Raw genomic sequence first — 20,395 nt, forward strand, 5'->3', positions numbered from 1 at the left:
GGAGGAAGAGAGGAGAAGAAGAAGAAAAGAAAGATATGGCAAGAAGATATTAAGATAGGTTTAAGGGAAAGTTTGCCTCTTCATATATGAAATGACGGGGAGAGTGGTGAGGATAAACTTTAAGCTTAGAAAAGGGCAGATGGGTCATTTGGTGAATTGATTTTCAGTGGTGGTGGGTGGAGGTGAGGGAAGTCTTCCAGGATGAGTAGACTCAGCTATTTTGCAGGTATGAACTGGAGGGGTGATCAGTGCCAAATGCTGTGAACGGTCAAGTCATATTTGGACCAAGTGGGACTGCTGGGTATGGTGACAAGGAGCTCATTCAGGACTTGGTCCACAAGGAGTGGTGTGTTGATGAAGAAACCAGATGTCAGTGTCTTAAAAAGTGACCAAGACACTTTACGCCCATCAGGATATCTGTAATCAAAATGTCAGATAATAACAAGTGTTGACAATGACGTGGAGAAATCAGAACCCTCAGACACTGTTGGTGAGAAAGTGAAGTGGTACGGCTACTTTGGAAAATAGTCTGGAGTTCCTCAAAAGGTTAAGCATAGAGTTGCCATCTAACCCAGCAACTCCGCTCCTGGGTCTATTCCCAAGAAAAATGAAATGTGTCACACAAACACACATGAATGTTTACAGCAGCATTATTTATAATAAACAAAAAGGGGGAAACAACCCGTGTCCATCAACGGATGAACAGATAAACAAAATGTGGTATATTTGTACAACGGAACAGAATTTGGCCATAAAAAAATGAATTACTGATGCATGTTCCAACATGCATGAACCTTGAAGTCATCATGCCAAGTGAAAGAGGCCAGATACAAAAGTGACATATTATATGATTGCATTTATCGGAAATATCCAGAAGACGTAAATCTATACAGATAGAAAGTAGATTAGTGGTTTCTAGGAGCTGGGATGACTAGCAGTTCTGGGGTGATAGCTAAAAGGTAGGAGGTTTCTTTTTGAGGTACTTTAAAGGGTTCTAAAATTGATTGTGGTGACGGTTGTACAAGTCTGAATATACTGAAAACCACTGAGTTGTATACTTTGTAAGGTATAAGTTATATCTGAATAAAACTGTTACAAAAAAAAAAAGGACCTGGTGGTGAGGAAGTGATGAACAGTCTTTGGAAGGTATTTAACTGTGATGGGAAGAGGAGAAACAGGAAAATCGCTACATCTGTAGCAAGGGAGTGGGAAGGGCTTTTAACCAAAGATAGCTTTGCATACTTTTGTTGTTTGGACCCTGCCTGAAGGCCTTCATATTTGTTCCTTAATTGACACCTATGTGTATGTCATGTAGGTCTGTGGTGTTCAAAGATCTCTACGACCAAACCTCGGCCCATTCCCAGAGGGCTGTCTACTCCTGGATGACTGGGATTTTGCAGACATCTTCCAATGGCACTGGTGAGCCCAGGCTTTGAGGTGGGAACACTTTTTAGGGGGAGTCCATCCTTAAAAGTGACGCTTCATCTCTGAAGGTAGGGATTTGATTTCATTGCCACTTAAGATTTTTAGCTCCCTCAGCTTCCAAAAAGTGTTTGATGTGGTTTATGGAAAAACCACATACCCCATTTCATCAGTGCATTTTTCACACGCTGAAGTCTTGAAGTCAGCATCATCTGTATCTTATAATCAACACCGTGTCCAAGTTTAGCTTCTTAGTGGAACGTAAATAATGCTGGCACCTTAGATTCCATGAAAACTTGCTGTACTGCGCAGCATGTGGGATCTTAGTGCCCAGGGATCGAACCCTGTAGTGGAAGCGAGGAGTCTTAACCACTGGACCGCCAGGGAAGTCCCTCAATGAAAACTTTTAGAATCAGGTTACAAGTTCAAAATCTGTGTTAAAAATCTGTATCAAAGTGGGACAAAATAGGTTTTTTTTGTTTTGCGGTACGCGGGCCTCTCACTGCTGTGGCCTCTCCCGTTGCGGAGCCCAGGCTCCAGACGTGCAGGCTCAGCGGCCATGGCTCACGGGCCCAGCCGCTCCGCGGCATGTGGGATCTTCCCGGACCGGGGCACGAACCCGTGTCCCCTGCATCGGCAGGCGGACTCTCAACCACTGCGCTACCAGGGAAGCCCAAAATAGTTTTTTTAAAGGAAAATATAGGCAATAAAGCACAGGAATTTAGTGCTAAGCTTCCTGCAACCGAAGCAGCAATAGGTCAGGAGTAGTTTATTTGGCAGATGTTCGTTAAAAACCCACTATTTTCTAGACCAGTGAAATTCATAGAGACCGAAAGTAAAGGGGTGGTTGCCAGGGGCCAGAGGGAGGAAGGAGTGGGGAATTACTATTTAATGAGTACAGAATTCCAGTTTTGCAAGCTGAAAAAGCTCTGGAAATGGATGGTGGTGCTGGTTGCATAGCAAAGTGAATGTACTTAATGCCACCGAACTGTATACTTAAAAGTAGTTAAGGGGCTTCCCTGGTGGCGCAGTGGTTGAGAGTCCGCCTGCCGATGCAGGGGACGCAGGTTTGTGCCCCGGTCCGGGAGGGTCCCACGTGCCGCGGAGCGGCTGGGCCTGTGAGCCATGGCCACTGAGCCTGCGCGTCCGGAGCCTGTGCTCCGCAACGGGAGAGGCCACAACTGTGAGAGGCCCGCGTATCGTAAAAAAAAAAAAAAAAAAAAAAAAAGTAGTTAAGATCGTAAATTTTATGTTACGTGTATTTTACTGCAATTGAAAAAAAAGGAGAGAGAATGGCTATGTAGGTTAATAACGCAAACAATTTCACAGGTAGCTTCAACTTGTTGAATCTTTAATGTTAGTGATGTAAAGACAATAAACTTTTTAAACACCTAAAAAGAGCCTACTATGTGTCAGCCACTGGAGATACAAAGGAAAAGAAGACTAAGTCTTTGTTCTCATGGAGCTATAATTTTATTGTGGGAGAGTAGGTGGAGAAAACTTGTAAGCAAGTAAATAAAGAGAGATAGAGAGAGAGGACACAAATACCGGTAACTGCTCTGCAGAAAATAAAAGGGATCAATGCCATGGAAAGGGTGACTGCTTTAGTCTAGAACAGGGCTTGGCAAGTGTTTTCTGTAAAGGGCCAGAGTAAATTTATAGGCTTTGTGGCCCTACAGTCTCTGTCTCAACTATCCGACGCTGATGTTGTAGCACAAAAGCAGCTCTAGACAGCAGATAAATAGGCTTGGCTGTGTCCCAAGAGAACCTTATTTATGGACACTGACATTTGAATTTCATGTGATTTTCATGTGTCAGAAAATATTCGTCTTCTTTTGATTTTCCCTCAATCATTGAAAAATGTAAAAACCGGGAACTTCCCTGGTGGCGCAGTGGTTGGGACTCCGCGCTCCCAATGCAGGGGGCCCGGGTTCGATCCCTGATCGGGGAACTGGATCCCACATGCATGCCGCAGCTAGGAGTTTGAATGCTGCAACTGAGGAGCTGGCAAGCCTCAACTAAGGAGCCCACGAACCGTAACTAAGACCCGGCACGGCCAAATAAATATTTTTTAAAAATGTAAAAACCAAGCTCGAAGGTGGGCTGGGTTTGGTCCACGGGCTGTAGTTTCTGACTGCTGGCTAAGGAGGCAGAGCAGAGCTCTCTGGGCAGGTGACTTTTGGATTGAGACCAAAATGAGAAATGGGATCAGACATGCGAGGCTCTGGAGGAAGAGCATTCCAGGCAGGGGAAGCAGCAAATACAAAGCCTCCGCGGTGGGAATGAGCTGCGTGTGTGTGGGAAACAGAGAAAGCTGGTGGCGGTGAAGTGTAGGGAGTGCCAATCAATCCTTTTCCTGGAATTCAGCTCTGAAGTTTGTATGTAAGAAGCGTTAAACAACGGAATAAATGTCTTCCATGTGCAGCAGAATTCCCTCTGCCCGATGCATTGTGGTAGCCTCCAAAAAACTGAATCTCACACTAAGTGACCCTGAGAAATTCACTCAACTCACCCTCCAGACTCTAGACTTCCCTTAAGTCCTTGTTGCAGGAATTTAGTTGGAGACAGACAAATTCCTCTATGATACGTTTCATTATTAAGCTAAGTGAATTGAAATGAATTCTATTTGGACTTTAAACTTTTTTTTTCATGAAGTTCCTTGAGGTAACTGGAAATACTTTGGGTGTCAAAACTATCCCAAGTTTGGGGATCATTGGCCTGCAGAAATACAGTTCATGCTTAATAATTAATTAGAGGGACTTCCCTGGTGGCACAGTGGGTGAGAATCCGCCTGCCAATGCAGGGGACACGGGTTCGAGCCCTGGTCCGGGAAGATCCCACGTGCCGCGGAGCTACTGAGCCCGCGTGCTGCAACTACTGAGCCCATGAGCCACAACTACTGAAGCCCATGCGCCTAGAGCCTGTACTCTGCAACAAGAGAAGCCACCGCAATGAGAAGCCTGTGCACCGCAACAAAGAGTAGCCCCCGCTCGCCGCAACTAGAGAAAGCTTGTGTGTGGCAACGAAACCCAACGCAGCCAAAAAAAAAAAAAAAATTAATTAGAAATGAACAACTCAGCTTGGTTCTTGGTGAATTTAGTGGTTTCCCCACAGAATTCTCTAGCCTTCCAGGGCCATCCTTTCTTCTAATAACCAAGTCAAGTGTGCAGAGTCCCCATCGAGAGGATCACAGGTGTTTACCTGTGCGCACCACAACAGCTCTGATTCCTGGGCTGGGGGAGGGCAGCCTCTTGTCCCTGTGACTTGGCCCAGGCACCAGCTGACTTCACTGTCTCCTCTGGGCCTCAGCCATTGCCCACGGCCTGCTGCAGCAGCTCTTAGTGACTGATTCACTGCACCCTATAACGGCTCCTGCTTTTTCCATTTCCCCAAAATGCTACCAACGCAATGGTGTTCTGTGTAAATCTTTCACTGGAGGATTAGGGGCAATGGCAGCCAATTCTAGTTCACTGAAACTTGAAGTTGGATCCTGGCCACGATTGTTCTTAAAGCCCCACTGACATTTGCTGATGGGGAATTTCAAATGCCTGAACGGAATTATAGAGTCCTCTGGGAATTGAGAGAAGGGAGAACACTGCTGCTGGCTGAGGAGATGAGAGAAGGCTTTAAGAAAGGAAACACTTGGAAGCTGAAGAGTTAGGGGAAAGGCATTCTAGCTGATGAGAAGGGCCCAAGAGAGTAAAGATTTGGAGACCATGTGGGGTGCATATGAGGAAGGTTTGGCTCATGTACATGGTGATAATAAGGAAGATAAGGATTGTTACTGGTAGTAATAAAAGAGTCAAATATATTTCAAGTTAGTAACTAACTAAAAATAAAACTGTATTTTGTGGTCTTAAGTATTAAAAAAATAATCTGCATTTCTAACAAGTTCCCAGGTGATACTGAGGCTGCCGCTCTATTGAGTAACGAAGTGGTGGATGTCTGTCATTGCCTGTGTGTAGTGTAGCATCTCATAAGTAGGGGGCTCTCAAAAGATGGTTGTGGAATGAATTAATAAATGCAGAGAGGAGTCCTGACATCAAAGATCTTTTGACTATCATATACCAGTGCACAGCCTTTTATTAATTTTTACTTATTTGTCCACTTATTTATTTTTTGCAGATGACTCTGTTTCATGGGTCAGTGCAGAAAACTTATGGATTTTGGGCAGATATATGGTTCACCTATCCTTTGAAGAAATTATGAATATTAGTCCTATAGAAGTAAGTTGGAAAAGTTCATTTCCATGTTCCCATCACTAATACTTCTGGGGTAAGGTGTATTCTAAACCTCTCACGTTTAGCCAGCTAGTCAAGGTGCCCTGGGAAATGAACACCCACCTCAGCTCAACATAACTTGAGCATCTAAAGGAAATTCCTGGAATAAGACCTCCAGCAGTCAGTCATTGGATTGTGTTCTAGTGTAGAAAAGCTAAGAAAAGAAAAAGGATTGTGGACTGTTAAGATAGCTCTGATGTGAAAAAACATGACCTATAAATGTTGGCTACGTACCAAAAATCATTTAAGGGTATTTTTGTACTCAAGAAAGGCCAAGGACGATAACTGTAGAGTTTCCGGTCCTTGGAAGCACGAACGCAAATGAAAAGCGATGTGGATTAATAGCTACTTCAGCACGTGTGATGATTGGATTTTAACTCTAGAGTTTACAGTGGAGAAATACACATATTCGAGGTTACTTAACTCACCCGTCAGGTGTCTTTCTCCTTCTGATGTTGGCTCGATGACACTAAAATCCCTGGGGTAGCATGATTTTAGAATGCAGCCTCCAAAGAACGCTGCCAGCAGGGAGGCATTCGTAAGCAGTGTGGGGCTTGCCACCAGTTTTTATCCTGTGCGCCCTAACTTTCTACTGGCCGGTGAGAGAAGTGTTCCCATCAAATGACTGGCTTGTTCAAGGACCGATTGACCCAACAATATCTGGTTGTTGTGAAACCAGAGGCAGAACGAGGTTTCTCTTTTTACCTGGGAGGCTGGAAATATTTCAAATGTCTCTCAATTTTATAATTCCCAGTTATAAAATTCCATTTTCCTCTCCAAAAGAAGTTGAGTGAATTTCAGGAAGTCGATAGAGGTTAAATTCTTAGGAAACTGGGCCCCTAGCGGGGAATTTCTGAGATTCAGATGCCATTTGCACCATTTCTTCATCTTCTAAAAATGTAGAGAAGGGAGGTGAAGCCACAGAGTGCCAATGCTACGAGGGAATTTCATATGGACGAAGAGTACAATTCTTGAGGGAGAGAAAACTTTTTGAGACCTTTAAGCGCAGAATAACCATGCGTTGAAATATTGCAGACTTCAATGCAAAAAAGTGAACAAGAATAGAAAGAATCTGAATAGCATATTTACTAAAGTTGAATATATGATATATATTTGCATTATATAAGTGTGTTATATATTACGTAAACATACATTTACATATATATTATATACATATATTCAACTTTGTATCTTACAAAGAGAACACACTCTTTTTTATCACCTGAGGGTCATTTATAAACTGACCCATCTATTAAAAAAATTCCGATTCCCCAAAACAAACAATTTATGGACCATATTCTCTGACCTCAATAAAGCAAATCTAGAAATAAATGTGCTAATATTAGCTTTAAAAAAGTTCAACTGCTCAGATAGTAAAAACAAACAAAAAACTTTCCTAAATAACAGTTGGATTGAAGAGGAAACTAAAGCAGCAGTTACAGACCATTAAGAAATCAATGACACCTATGGTTACCAAAGGGGAGGGGGGTGGGAGGCATAAATTAGGAGTTTGGGATTAGCAGATACAAGTTACTATATATAAAATAGATAAACCACAAGGTCCTACTGTATAGCACAGGGAACTGTATTCAATGTCTTGTAATAAACTATTATGGGGAAAAAGAGAAATCAATGAAAATGAGACATGGGCACCTCCAAGTGCCAAGAGTAGGGCACAGCACAGACCAGCAGGGCGGGGCTGCACGGGCCCACTTCATCTCTCCACACTGATCTTCCTGTCCTTGTCCACCAGATTGGGCTGTTTATCAGCTATGACAACGCCACCAAGCAGCTGGACACGGTTTATGACATCACACCTGAACTGGCCCAGGCATTTCTGGAGAGAATCAGCTCCTCCAACTTTGATGTGAGGAATACCTCTACCATCCACAGGCAAGGGGCGTGGGCGTTGGGCCCTTGGAGCTGTTTCCCAAGATGCCATCTAAGCATCAGCTTCCTCTGAGCAGCAAAAGACCCGGGGAGGAAAGGGAGGTGGCTGGTCCATGTCTTTGGAGAGTTCCATGTCTTTGTGCATGTGAGGGAGGTGTTTCCCCAAAGAGACCCCTTTCAAGAGGTTGTGAAGCGGGGAAGAAAACAAATGCTTTTAAGCATCTCCTATGTGCCAGACATTTTATACAACCTTATCAAGCGCTAAGATTCCAGCTCTGGGCACGAAAATGGAACATTTTAACTAGTACTCCATCCATTCCAAGGTAAATGTGTAATTTCCAAGAGGTTGGGTTGAGTATTGGAAATAGCTCATGGGTTCCCATATCTGTGAACCCCTTGTTATCCAGACTCTCAGGTGGGGAGCCCTGGGATGAGATCAGCTCTAGAATTTAGTGATTGTAACATGATCCCCCAGAACCATTTCCAGCAGGGGAGGGCCAGGAGCTGCACACCTGGTGACCCCAGAAAGGGTTTGAATGTTGGGGGGGGTGTGCAGTGGGGAGGGCTGATGGGCACTGTTCACCCATCTTCTCTCCATCTCCCAGGGCCTTACTGTCACAGTGCTTTCTCTGACATTACCACATGACCTTACATTTTTCAAATCACTTGCAGAGAATGTTCTCATATAAAACTCTTACACCGGGGCTTCCCTGGTGGCGCAGTCGTTGAGAGTCCGCCTGCCGATGCAGGGCACACGGGTTCGTGACCCGGTCCGGGAAGATCCCACATGCCGTGGAGCGGCTGGGCCCGTGAGCCATGGCCGCTGAGCCTGTGCGTCCGGAGCCTGTGCTCTGCAGCGGGAGAGGCCACAACAGTGAGAGGCCCGCGTACCGCAAAAACAAAGAAACAAACAAAAATCTCTTTCACCGTCTTGCCTCATCCTTAGTAATTTTCACCATTAGCATGGCTCCCATTTTTTTTTTATAGTTACACCAAAAATAGCTTAGCTATTAAGAATATGGGACCCGGAACCAGACTTCCTGGGTTTAATCCTGGCTCTGCCACTTACAAGTTGTGTGATCTTGGCCATGTTACTGTGCCTTTCTGTGCCTCCATTTTCCCATCTGTAAAATGGGAGCTACTAAGCTGCCTACCTCATTAAGACCCTTGTAAAGATTAAGAACATCTGCACAATACGGGGATATATGTATATGTTATAGCTGATTCACTTTGTTATACAGCAGAAATTAACATACCATTGTAAAGCAATTTTACACCAATAAAGATGTTAAAAAGAAAGAACATCTGCGAATAGTAAGTGGTCAGGAAATATTAGTTATCCTTAACATGGTTATTAATATTCAGTCTTCACTTCTTCTGAGTCTTCTTTTTTCATCAGACACACTCTCAGATCCTTTCCCTGGCCTGGTTGCTTTCTGGTGGACATGTCTGAGAGTGTCAGTGTCTGATCGTGATCGACCAGGTGGTCCAGCCATGCTAAGTTAAGTAGATTTCATACTGATGCTAAGAGCATCCACTGATGAAGTGCTTAGTATCCACCAGGAAGTATGCTAATTAGTTGGTATGCCTTTTCTCATTTACCTCTCACAGTATTCCTCATTCCTTCATTCATCATATTTAAGGAAACCTCCCCATTAAAAGCTTAGAGAGGCAGGGCTACCCTGTACAGTAGCACAGAGTATGCACTGCACAACCATGTGCTGCAGACTTTCAGAGAAGTTAAGCAACTTGCTACAGGTCAGATGGCTCGTAGAGCTGGGCTTCAGACTCCAGTTGGCCTGAAGCTATGTTCTTAACCACTAGATACAGTGCTCCCCGTGAGACCAGGATTCAAATTCCATCTCTGCTCCTACGTTGTTCTGCCTGTTGTGTTTTTTTTTAAAGATTAAATTATTCAATTCAATAGATTTTTTTCATTAAGAAGTTTATTTATTAAAAAGTTTTTTTAAACATCTTTATTGGAGTATAATTGTTCTACAGTGGTGTGTTTCTGCTTTATAACAAAGTGCCTTTTGTGTTTTTTCCCTTTTGAAGTCATCATCATCTGGTGATGTTGGTTGGAAATAAACCTCTGCCTCAGAGAATCCCTCAGGGTGGACAAACCCCTTATCTCTGAGTGGAAAATCGGGGTTTTTCTGTGGCTAATTGAGCACATGCTTTCCTTGTGCCCTTTATTGCCTCAGGAGGAGAGATGGCAGAGTTGGTTGGATCTAGATTTAAGGCCCTGCACCACTACTTGCCTTGGGCAAGTCACTTGATCTCTCTGAGTCTCAGTTGACCCTTCTGTGAAATGGGGCTAATGAGAGCACCTACCCTGCAGGGCTGTGATGAGATAATCCAGGTAAAGGGCTCAGCACAGTACCTGGTACGTGGCAGCTGCTATGATCGTGACCTCTCGGTTCTAACTGGGGTGGGGCTGCGGCTGTGGCCCCCAGCTCTGCGCCCTCCACCAGCATCCCTTGTCTTCTCACACAGGCTGGGGCTGCTGGTTTGTTTCTACGATGACCTGGAGCTGCTGGACGCCGCTGTGGCCCAAGTCCTCCTTCACCAGATGATCAAGTGCAGCCACCTGCGGGGCTTCCAGGCTGGTGTTCAGAAGGTGCAGAAGGGCCACAGGGCCCTGGAGCCTCAGCCTCAGTTTCACTAGCCAGAGAAATGGGAAGAACAGTCTTGCCTGGCCTTTGAGAGAAAACACGTAGGGTTTATCAAGATCTAGGTCCAGCCTCGCAGGTGGTATCTCAAACACTGGGATGAGCTTAAAATGGGAAGAAACCACAAAAAACGGTAGGAAAAGCTTGAATAGATCAAAATTCAATCAGAGCAGCCACTTCAAACTTAAATGTGCATAAGGTTGCTTGGGGATCTTAAACGCAGATTTAAGGCCTGGGTGGGGCCCGAGACTCCGCGTTTCTAACAAGCTTCCAGGCGATGCTGAATCTGCTGGGCTGGTGACCATGAGTGGCATAGCAAGGAGATACAGCAGTGGTTCTCGAACCTGGTTCTGTGTTAGTGGCACGCCCCTCCCCCAGGCTCTACCCCCCAGAGATTCTTGTGTCATTGGTCTGGCCTGTGGCCTCAGATGCAGCCAGGGTGGAGAGCACTGGAATAGAATGTATTTGCTGAGTTCCTAGACCAAGGTTTTGGACCAATAGGCACATGGGAACTGTCTCGTTTCCGTCCTCACTCCATCTCTCTCTCCTTTCTTCCCTTACAGTCTTAATTCTGCCCGGCTTCTCTCACTTGTTTTTGCCTTTCTCATTGTTTTAACTGAAAAGATGACATGAGAGCAGTATTCAAGAAAGTTTGATAACATCGTCAATAATTCCACAGCAGTTTCTCACACATCACAAGACCCTCGGTCCCATTTGGCACTTTACATAGTAGGCATTGTCTTGGTCAGTGCATATTTTTGTTTTCCAGGAAGAGCAGCCTTCCCAAGCAAGCTTGAGCAAAAATAAGAAAATAAATGTACTTTAAGGTCACAGGGGTAGCTGTGACCAAGAACAAAGTCAGATACAATGAGATATGAGAAAACCCTTTGGATCATCTAGGTCAGTACTCAAACCTGAGGACGCATCAGAATCACCTGGAGGGCTTGTTAAAAACAGCTTGAAAACATACCCACATCCAGAGCCTCTGATTCAGGAGGTCTGGGGCGGAGCCTGAGAACCTGCATTTCTACCAACTTCCCAGGTGATGCTGATACTACTGGTCAAGGACCACACTTTGAGAACCACTGCTTTAGGCCTTTTGCAGATGTGGGAGCCAGCTTTAGGGAAGGGGAGCTGCTGAATTTGGAGAAAGCCAGGAACTGTGACAGCTGTTTCTTTCACTTTACTCTGCTGCCCCCAAGTGGCCATCTAGAACACTTGCGTACATTCGTCTGACATGAAGATATGGTTTATGCAAGTTCAGGTGTTAAAACGTGAACCGTTCTCATTTTTTTGTACAGAGGTCACGTTGCAATAGATGAGTTTATCACCTTCTGTACTGGAAGCAGTTGGGAAGCACACTTGACTATAACTAGACAGGCATGTTACAAAAAATAATGAAGGGGATCACAGAAATATGAAAACCTGTAACACATAATTTTAAATGAAAAATATAGAGCAGAAGATTGCACTTGTGTTCATGTTACAACTATGTAAAGACTACATGCCACAGTTTATTTATAAAGGCATAAGAAGTTTTGGAAACATATACACCCAATTGCTAATCATAGTAATTTTTTTTGAGGTAAGATTTTCAGGAGACTTTCACTTTCTTGTTACTGTTGAGAATTATTTTTACATAGATTATATATTATTATGAACCCCCCCTCCCAGCTATTTCATGAAAGAAAAGCAATCATATAGACAGGATATAGAGTTCAAGGTCATAAAAATAAAATAGTTGCTACGGGAGTGTGGCTGAGTTACAGGTGAAGTGAACAAAATTTCCTTCTGCCACGCTTTAAGGTTGATTTAATAACAAATTAATATTTAAATGAAGCATAAAGTGAATTTATAGCATACGAAAGTCAAGGCCAGAGGAGGTGGTGTTCTCAGTGGGGCGACTCACGGTCTGGGCTTAGCAGGAGCCCCTCCCCTTTTGACAGGGCAGGGTGGGTCGAGGGTGCATCCCGGGGTGTAGTCAGAAGGAACCACCATCTTGCTTGCTATCGACCCTCATCCCAGCTTGCTCCCCTTCTAGCTCAAAGCCAACCTCCTGGAAATTGCCACAGAGAACCAGACCCTCAACGAGACCCTGGGCTCTTTGTCGGATGCAGTCGTGGGCTTGACCCACAGTCAGCTGGAATCCCTCTGCCCTGAGGCTGTGCACGGCGCCATCTCGACCCTCAACCAGGTCTCGGGCTGGGCCAAGAGCCAGGTCATCATCTTGTCTGCCAAATACCTGGCCCATGAGAAGGTCAGTTGGAGCTTGAACTCTATTTTAATGCCCTGAGACCCAAGGGCCAGTTATACACACACAACAGGGGCAGCCAGTCAGTAAGAAGATGGTGCCAAGGGGGACTACCTGGGTTCGAATCCTTGGTCTGCCACTTATTAGCTGTGTGACACTGGAGAATTGGCTTAACTTCTCTTGGCCTCAGTGTCCCAGTTTGTAAGACGGGGATACAGTAGCACCTGTTCCATAGGATTATGTGAGTCACACACGGGAAGAGATTAGAACAACACATGACCTAGAGTATGAGCTCAATGAGTGTTAGCTATCTCTGAGTTAATCCTTTAAGCTTCCCAACAACGTCTGAGGTCAGTAGTGTTATAACTTCCATTTTCCAGGTCATTCATACGAGGCACAGAGTGTAAAAGGGAATTGCCAAGGCCACATGAAAGGGGCAGAGCTGGGACTGAGCCCAGGGCATCTGGCTTCACATCCTGCTTGCTTCACTCCCATGCTAACTACTTCCATCATGACACCATGACCAATGCCCACCCATTCTTACTTTCTGACTCAAGACCAAGGATAGACCATTCATCTTGTCCCTTCAGGACTTCCGGTGACTTTCGTCTGAAGGCTTTGCAGACCTTCTGTGTTGACTGGGGCCACATGGGTCCACTCTGTGAATCTGATTTTAGGGAGCTGAGGGACACTTGTCTCGTTCCTCACAGCCCTGGACCAAGAGGCTTGTCTCACTCCTGTGTCCAACTCTTCTTCCAGAGGGGGTGAGGCGACTTTTGCTAAGAAGCCAAGAGCTCAAAAGGTCTTGCCTTCTTTGGGGACAGTAAGAGACTGTCCATTCTACAGGGAGTAACTATAGGAAACCACTCAACAGTTTTTTGCAGAACCAAGGAATGTCTCTGATTATATTGCATCTAGCGTCTTCACTCCAAAGGAGTGGGGGAAAGACCAAGCGTGATTCCTGTTAGAGTGGCCAGCTATAGTTGTATTTGTCATAAAGTATCACACTCATGTCCTAAAACACTTCTTTACTTCAACTCAAAGCTTCCACATGAAGGTAGATGAGCGTGGGGCTTTGCCGTGTCAGATGCCTGCCGGTGACATACTGAGGCTGATACTGAGGCCAGTGGGCTTTCTCAGGGTCCCATGAGAGCGGGTGGGCTGGGTAAACTAAGAGTCCCACGACCTACCCGAAGGTTCTTGCCCATTGTTGCCAACGTGGGCCCAGTATCGCCGGATGTTCAGATTTTTTTTTTAATAAAGCAGAAACTCTAATATGGATTTTTATAAGATTTCCTCCAATATTTAAATCTTGTCAGCTAGTTCAAATTACACACAGAAAAACCCATTGCCTGGTCAGCTGTGGCACATGGATAGCACATTGCTAGTTGTGCTGTGGCCTCAGGTGGCATAGTGATTCCCCCAGTGGTACAGTTACTGGTGTCTTGTGTTTTGATACTTAACTCTCTTTCCTGATGGAAGGAAGGAGGATCTGGGAGGGCAGCTTGTGTCTTGGTCACGGTGGTGCCGCACCACCCGTCTGGATACTTGGCCTGCAGTAGGGCCTAGTAAACGTCCGAGTGGTGGAGGCCCGGGGCTGGGCCTCATCCTCCCTGGCCGGTGCCCCCAGGTGCTGTCCTTCTACAACATCAGCCAGATGGGCGTGCTACTGGCTGGGGTGGGCACCCAGGCCTTCCACGCCATGGACCGCAGGGACCTCGTGCAGCTCCTGAGAAGCACCATCTCCCTGCACGTGTCCGACTTGTCACCTGCCCAGCAGCACGGTGTCTTGAGCAAGGTGAGAGGAAAATGTCTGGTCCGCAGCCCCGGGGCTCACAGAGCGTGTGGTTTTGGGGCTTTGGGAGTGGTCTGTGTCTTTAGGTGGGGTTGTTCTGAACCTGGAGAATGCCTTCCCCTGACGCCCACCTTCTCTCCTTTCCAGAAGGAGCCTCTGGGGGTTGTGCCTTATTCTCTCCAGACCCTGGTGCTCTCCCCAGCCAGTCAAATCTGGAAGACTTTTCTTCAGTTAGGTTTCTTGCTGTAATAATGTTTTAGGAGTTTGGTTTTCAAATGTGAAAATGAATCCTGAATCCCCCTACTGCTTCTGAACGCCCCTCCTTTTCATGCTCTGAAGCCATGTCCATATTCCTCTTTCTTACTTGCCGTGGGTCTTCTGGGCATCCTATTCTGTCAGACCTGCCAGGTCCTATTGTACAATCTGTTAAGAAACCAACCCAAAGGGTTCAGCCTAATTTCAACCAGCACCTTGCAGATAGCTGTCACGCCTATGGTTAAATTAAAGAGTGTGCGTTTTGGAATAAGACAGACTTGGGCTTAAATCTCATGTATCGACTTTCAGCCTTACTCGTTAAGCCTCGGTTTTCTTATCTGTAAAATGGGGATAAGGATCATCTCCACCTCCTTGGGTTGCTGAGCAGACCTGATGGATTTTATTGCCAGTGAAGCACTAGACAGAGTGCCTGGCCCTCACCCAATGCTCCATGTACCTTCTGCAAGGTCGTTATTATGTTTCTTCTCACTTTTGACAGGTGATGGAAGCAGGAGATACTGCCTCGGGCATTGTGGAAATACAAGGGGCTTTCTTTAAGGAAGTGTCTCTCTTTGATTTATGGAGGGAACCTGGATTCAACTCCACAGTCCTGAAAGAGAAGGAGCTCCGGCGGAGTCAGGTACGACTGTGACTCCCAGAGGTGGTGCCTGGGTTTCTGACTGTCTTGTGGGAAAGGTCTGTTCTAAGGTTAATTTGGTAAAAGAAACTTATTTCTTGTGATTAAACTCAGGAGATAGAATAGCGTAGTGTTAAGTTAGACGAGACCCGAGCGTGAATTCCGGGGCTGCTGTTTATTAACTTTGGGGTCGCTGCTTCTCCTCCCGCGGCCTCAGTTTTCTCCCGTGCAAAACGGGGGTCATTTCTCATGAGAATCGTGCTGGGCAGTGCACTGTACGTAAGAGCAGTTATCACTGGGGCCTCCTGGGGAGGGTTGTGCTGTGGAGGCTGACTTGCGGCCTCGGAACTTCCCCTGACTTGCTTTTCATTCCCTCACTCGTCAGCGTTTGTGGAGCCCCTGCCCCCCAGGTGCCAGGCGCTGTGCGTGGTGCTGGGGACACAGAAGCGAACAAAACAGAGGGAAGTCCCTGCCCTCAGGGGGCTTCCATCCTAGCGAGGGAGACAGTGCGGAAGGTCAGCAATTAAACGTGTGCCCTGTTAGGTGACAGGTGCTGCTGATGAGCACTAAGGAGGAAGCAAACCAGGGGGTGGGCCAGGCCTTTTAGGGGGTGAGCTGTTTAGCCAGGTGACCTCGCTGAGCTCAGAGAGGTTGTGGAGTGGCCACTGTGAGGACTGCCTTCTACCCTGGGCCAGAAAGGGAGCTGAGGAGCGTCTGAGAAGGGACAGGATCTGACTTTGGTTTTCGAAGAATCACTCTGGCCGCTGCTTGGGGACTGAGTTGAGGAGAGCAGGGAGGAAACAAAGGGACCAGTTAAGAGGCTACTGCTTACAGTGGCCTGGACCAGGTGTTGGCAATGCAGGTGGTGGCCAATGGTCAGATTCTGGGTACAGTTTGAAAGTTAACAGTGACAGAATTAGCTGTCGGATTGGGTGCGGGTGTGACAGAGGGGAGGCATCAGGCCTTATGTGCCCGTGATCTGTTGCTGGTTACCCACCAGCGCCAGGTTCAGTGGGGTAGCAATTATTTTATCTACTCCCATGGTTCCCAAGGCTCTTGCTTAGGCTTGTTCACAAAGTTGGATTCAGCTGGTGGCTGGGCCTGGCGTCTCATTCATGTGTCTGACATCTGGGCTGGGGAGACTCAAACAGCTGGGGGTGTCTCTGTTTGGGTGTGGTCTCTCCATGTAGTGGGTTGAATGGTACCCCCCCAAAGTTATGTCCACCCAAAACCTGTGGGTGGGAATGTGACCTTATTTGGAAAAAAGGGTCTTTGAAGATTTAATTAAGGTCTCGAGATACTCCTTGATTATCTGAATGGGCCGTAAATCCAATGACAAGTGTCCTTATAAGAGCGGAAAACGCAGACAGCAGAAGAGAAGACAGACTTGGAACACACAGAGGAGAAGGCCACGTGAAGACGGAGTCAGAGACTGGAGGTGTGCAGCCACAGGCCAAGCAGAAGCCACCAGAAGCTGGAAGAGGTGCGGGAAGATGCTCCCCAAGACCTTCAGAAGAAACTAGTTTGCCGACACCTTGGTTTTGGACCTCTGGCCTCCAGAGAATAAATTTCTATTGTTTTAGGCCACCAGGTTGGTGGTAATTTGTTACGGCCTTTCTAGGTGTCGGATACTGTCCAGAATGGTGGCTTTGGGCAGCTGGCTTTATAGGGGTGGTTCAGGGCTCCCAAGGTGTGTGTCCCGAGAGAGAGCTGGGAGAAGCTGTCATCTTTGGCGACCTTGGAAGTCACATAGCATCACTTCTGCTGCGCTCTGTCTGTTGGGGCTGTCGCAAAGCTCCCCACCATGCCACCCACCTCCAGCTACAAGCAGACTCCATCTCTTGATGGGGGAGTGGCTCCGGAAGCTTCTAGAAGAGCATATTAGGCAGAAAATAGGCGATCACTTTGGAGAATATGTCCTGCCACGTGTGCTTTGAAGATATTTTTGTCTCAGCAGCTGAGTTGATGGAGGCCATTCCCTGAGATGGCGGAGATGATGGGGGGACCCTGGAACTTGATCCTGTGCCTGAGGAAATCTCTGGGGCCACACACAGAGTGCCTGGAACTTACCTCCCCTGCTGCTCCTTTCTCCTGGGCTCAGCTGTCATGTCACCGATGCCTCCGCCTAATGCCAGTTCATAATTTATTCTGTTTAGGGAATTATGTTCAAAGTTTCAGAGTCTATAAAATAGATGAATGTCGTATTTGATTGTATATGCACGTTAGGTGTTCTGTAAAATTACGTTCCTTGAAACAAATGACGCCCCTGCCTACGAGGCCTTGCTCTCCTGGGGGCCCACCTGGGAGGGCTTGAGGGGAGCGCTGTTGTGAGCAGGACTTACTTTACTTTTGGAACTTTCTAGCCCATCCTGGTCTATTCATCCGCCCGTTTTGTTTTCTGGGATGCCGTGTGCTCAGAAACAGCAGGTGGGCATGAAAATAGGGGCTCTAGGGGGTCCTCAACTGGGCAGCAGCTTCTTAGAGCACAGGAAGTAAACTTCCATGCTTGCTGCCCTGGCTTTGCTCCTCATTCACCTCCTGGAGCGCCGGGTCACCTGGGGTGTGAGAGCATGGACTCTGCAATTACCTGACACCAGCTCAAGTCCCAGCTCTGCCGCTTAGCAATTGTGTGGTTCTGGGTAAGTAACAAAGCCTCCATTTTCCCATCTGTAAAATAGGAGCATAGGACTCGTCACGGTAGGTGAGTGCTCCACCCCCATGGCAATCATTCTCTTCCTTCAGGCCTTGTTCCTGTTTGAGCTTCTGTCAAAGACAACCAGGCGGCCCGAGGAGCTCTTGAGGTAAGCCTGGGGCTGACGAGCCCTCTGGAGTCTCCCTCCCGAGGAGCCTATTTCCCAGGAGGGAGAGTTGGACAGTCCTGCCTGCGGCTGGTGTCAGATCAGATCTGCCTTTGCTTGCTCCTTCTTTCCTCTTCCCTACTCTCCTTTTCTCCTGGGTCCCTGTTTTGTTCTGTAGCGCAGGGCAGCTGGTCAAAGGTGTGATGTGCTCCCACATTGAGGCCATGAGCGTGGACTCCTTTCTGGCTCATTTCCAGTATTTTGAGAACAACTTCTCTCTGCTTTCACCGTATCAGGTACCCTCGAAGCACTTCCTTGTTTCTAATTCTCTCTCCCTACCTGGTCGCTGGGTGAATTAACTGTGGCGTCTTAAGATGCTTGTGCCAGGACCATACTGATGCAAGTGATGATATGGGGCCAAATACTGAGCCAGGTTTTCTCCAATTTCTTTTTTAAAAGCTCCACATACCTATGTCTCTACAGCCAGAGTTTCAGTAGATTGGCTATTCTATACCCAGATTTGAACCCCAAAATTCACTTGGAAGGGATACCGTTTTGCATGTCCACAATTATGCTTTCCTGGGCCTGCAGGTCATACCCTCCTCTAACTTTCATACCCTTTCCAGAGGTAGCCTAGAATGGAAATAGTCCTCTAGGAGAATTTAAGTTTTCATTTAAAACTTCATTTTCCAAATAGTTAAGGAGACTCTTTAACCCTTTGGGGAGACCAGAGGCAGTGACTGACTTTCACTGTATCTAAGTAAGTAAAAGCGGGCCTTGGGGGCAGCTTTGGACTTGGAGTGCAAACGGTCGGCTGTACAGAGTCTGAGAGGGTGAGCAGGTGGCCTGGTGCATTTCGGATCTGAATGAAAAGTTTCCAAACAATGACTTTTCTTCCCGAGAGCCAGGAAGGGAAAAGCCGGGTGTATAATCCTTTGAAATCATTAGAGGAACAGGCAAATTTTTAATGAAGCCTGTCATTCCCTCAGATTGTTCATTCTGTCTGTGGTTCTCAAACTCGAGCTTGCATCAGCATTGCCTGGAAGGCTTGTCCACTGGGTATAACGTTTCAGTTTTGGTGGATGAATAAGTTGTGGAGATGTGCTGTACAGCACAACACCTGCAGTTAACAATATGGTGTCTGCATTTCACAATTCGCTAAGAGGGTTGCTCTCAAGTTATGTGCTCTGTCCACAAAAACCAAAACAAAGGGACAGGAGGACACGTTGGGAGCTGTTGGCCATGCCTATTACCTTGATTGTGGTGGTGGAATCACAGATGTTTGCATATGCCCAACTCATCAAAGTGTATGCATGAAATATGTGCAGGTCTTTGTATATTGATTATACCTCAATAAAACTTAAAAAACCAGAGATTGCAGAGCCCCACTTGCAGAGTTTCCCTGGGGTTTCTGGGGTGAAGCCTGATATTTTTCATTTCTAATGGTTCCCTGGTGAGAACCACTGAACTATATTAAAAGCCTTGCCCAGGTCGGGTGGGAAGCAGGTTATTTCTGAAACCTGGACCTTGGCGTGGCTGTCTCCTTCCACTCATCAAACTGATGCAATGGATGGAGTTCAGGCCAGCTTTGAGGAAGACCTCCATGTTCAAACAGGAAGAGTTGTCCCAGGAAAGCTCCTTACCTGATTTTGCCCAGTTCTCAGAACCTTCAAATACCAGTTAATTAGAAAATTTGCCTTGATTGTTTATCTTGTTGCTGAAAGCACATTATTATAAAACAAAACAATAGAGAGAAAGTAAAGTTTCTCCTAGAGCATGGTTTCAACAGGGGACCATTTGGCCATATCTGGAGACACCGTTGGTTGTCACACCTGGGGGAGATGCTACTGGCACCTAGCAAGAAGAGGCCAGGGATGCTACTTGACATCCCATAACACAGAGGACTGCTCCTGCAACACAGTTACACTGTCCAAAATGTCAGTAGTGCTGAGGCTGAGAATCTCTGCTCCAGGAATAATTACAGAGAAAGTTTGCTATTGACTTGGAGAATTTTTCGTATATATAGAACATATCACCATGTAATTTAAGACACACAAATGAGCTCATACCATACACAGTGTTCTGTTTAAATGTATATAACGTGCGCACACACACACACACACACACACACACACACGCCCACACATAAATCTACCGTATGGAAACACAGTAGTTGCATAGTATTCCATTGTATGGCTGTACCATAATTTACTTAACCAGTCCCCTACGGATGTATATCAAGGTTACATCTCACTGCTTGCAGTTATAAATAAAACTGTGGTGAGCATTCTCAGACTTAAATTTTTGTGTGCATCTTATTATCGCCTCAGTTTCTTCATCCATAAATTGGGTGCAGTAGTGTTACCTACACTGTAGGGTGTTCTGTTTAATAAGT

At 46.3% G+C, this 20,395-nt stretch overlaps 1 protein-coding gene across 1 annotated transcript in view; it reads left to right on the forward strand.

Annotated features, from left to right (window-relative positions):
* OTOA (otoancorin) overlaps positions 1 to 20,395 on the forward strand; it is a 71,146-nt gene that overhangs the window by 22,318 nt on the left and 28,433 nt on the right. The window contains exons 9-17 of the mRNA XM_004268569.3: positions 1,316 to 1,419; positions 5,548 to 5,648; positions 7,456 to 7,595; positions 10,089 to 10,212; positions 12,306 to 12,521; positions 14,146 to 14,313; positions 15,065 to 15,205; positions 17,945 to 18,003; positions 18,179 to 18,296. Of these exons, the coding sequence (XP_004268617.1) occupies positions 1,316 to 1,419; positions 5,548 to 5,648; positions 7,456 to 7,595; positions 10,089 to 10,212; positions 12,306 to 12,521; positions 14,146 to 14,313; positions 15,065 to 15,205; positions 17,945 to 18,003; positions 18,179 to 18,296 (1,171 nt within the window). The remainder of the gene's footprint in view (positions 1 to 1,315; positions 1,420 to 5,547; positions 5,649 to 7,455; positions 7,596 to 10,088; positions 10,213 to 12,305; positions 12,522 to 14,145; positions 14,314 to 15,064; positions 15,206 to 17,944; positions 18,004 to 18,178; positions 18,297 to 20,395) is intronic.

Source organism: Orcinus orca, chromosome 16 (assembly GCF_937001465.1).
Source record: "Orcinus orca chromosome 16, mOrcOrc1.1, whole genome shotgun sequence".
Lineage (NCBI taxonomy): Eukaryota > Metazoa > Chordata > Mammalia > Artiodactyla > Delphinidae > Orcinus > Orcinus orca.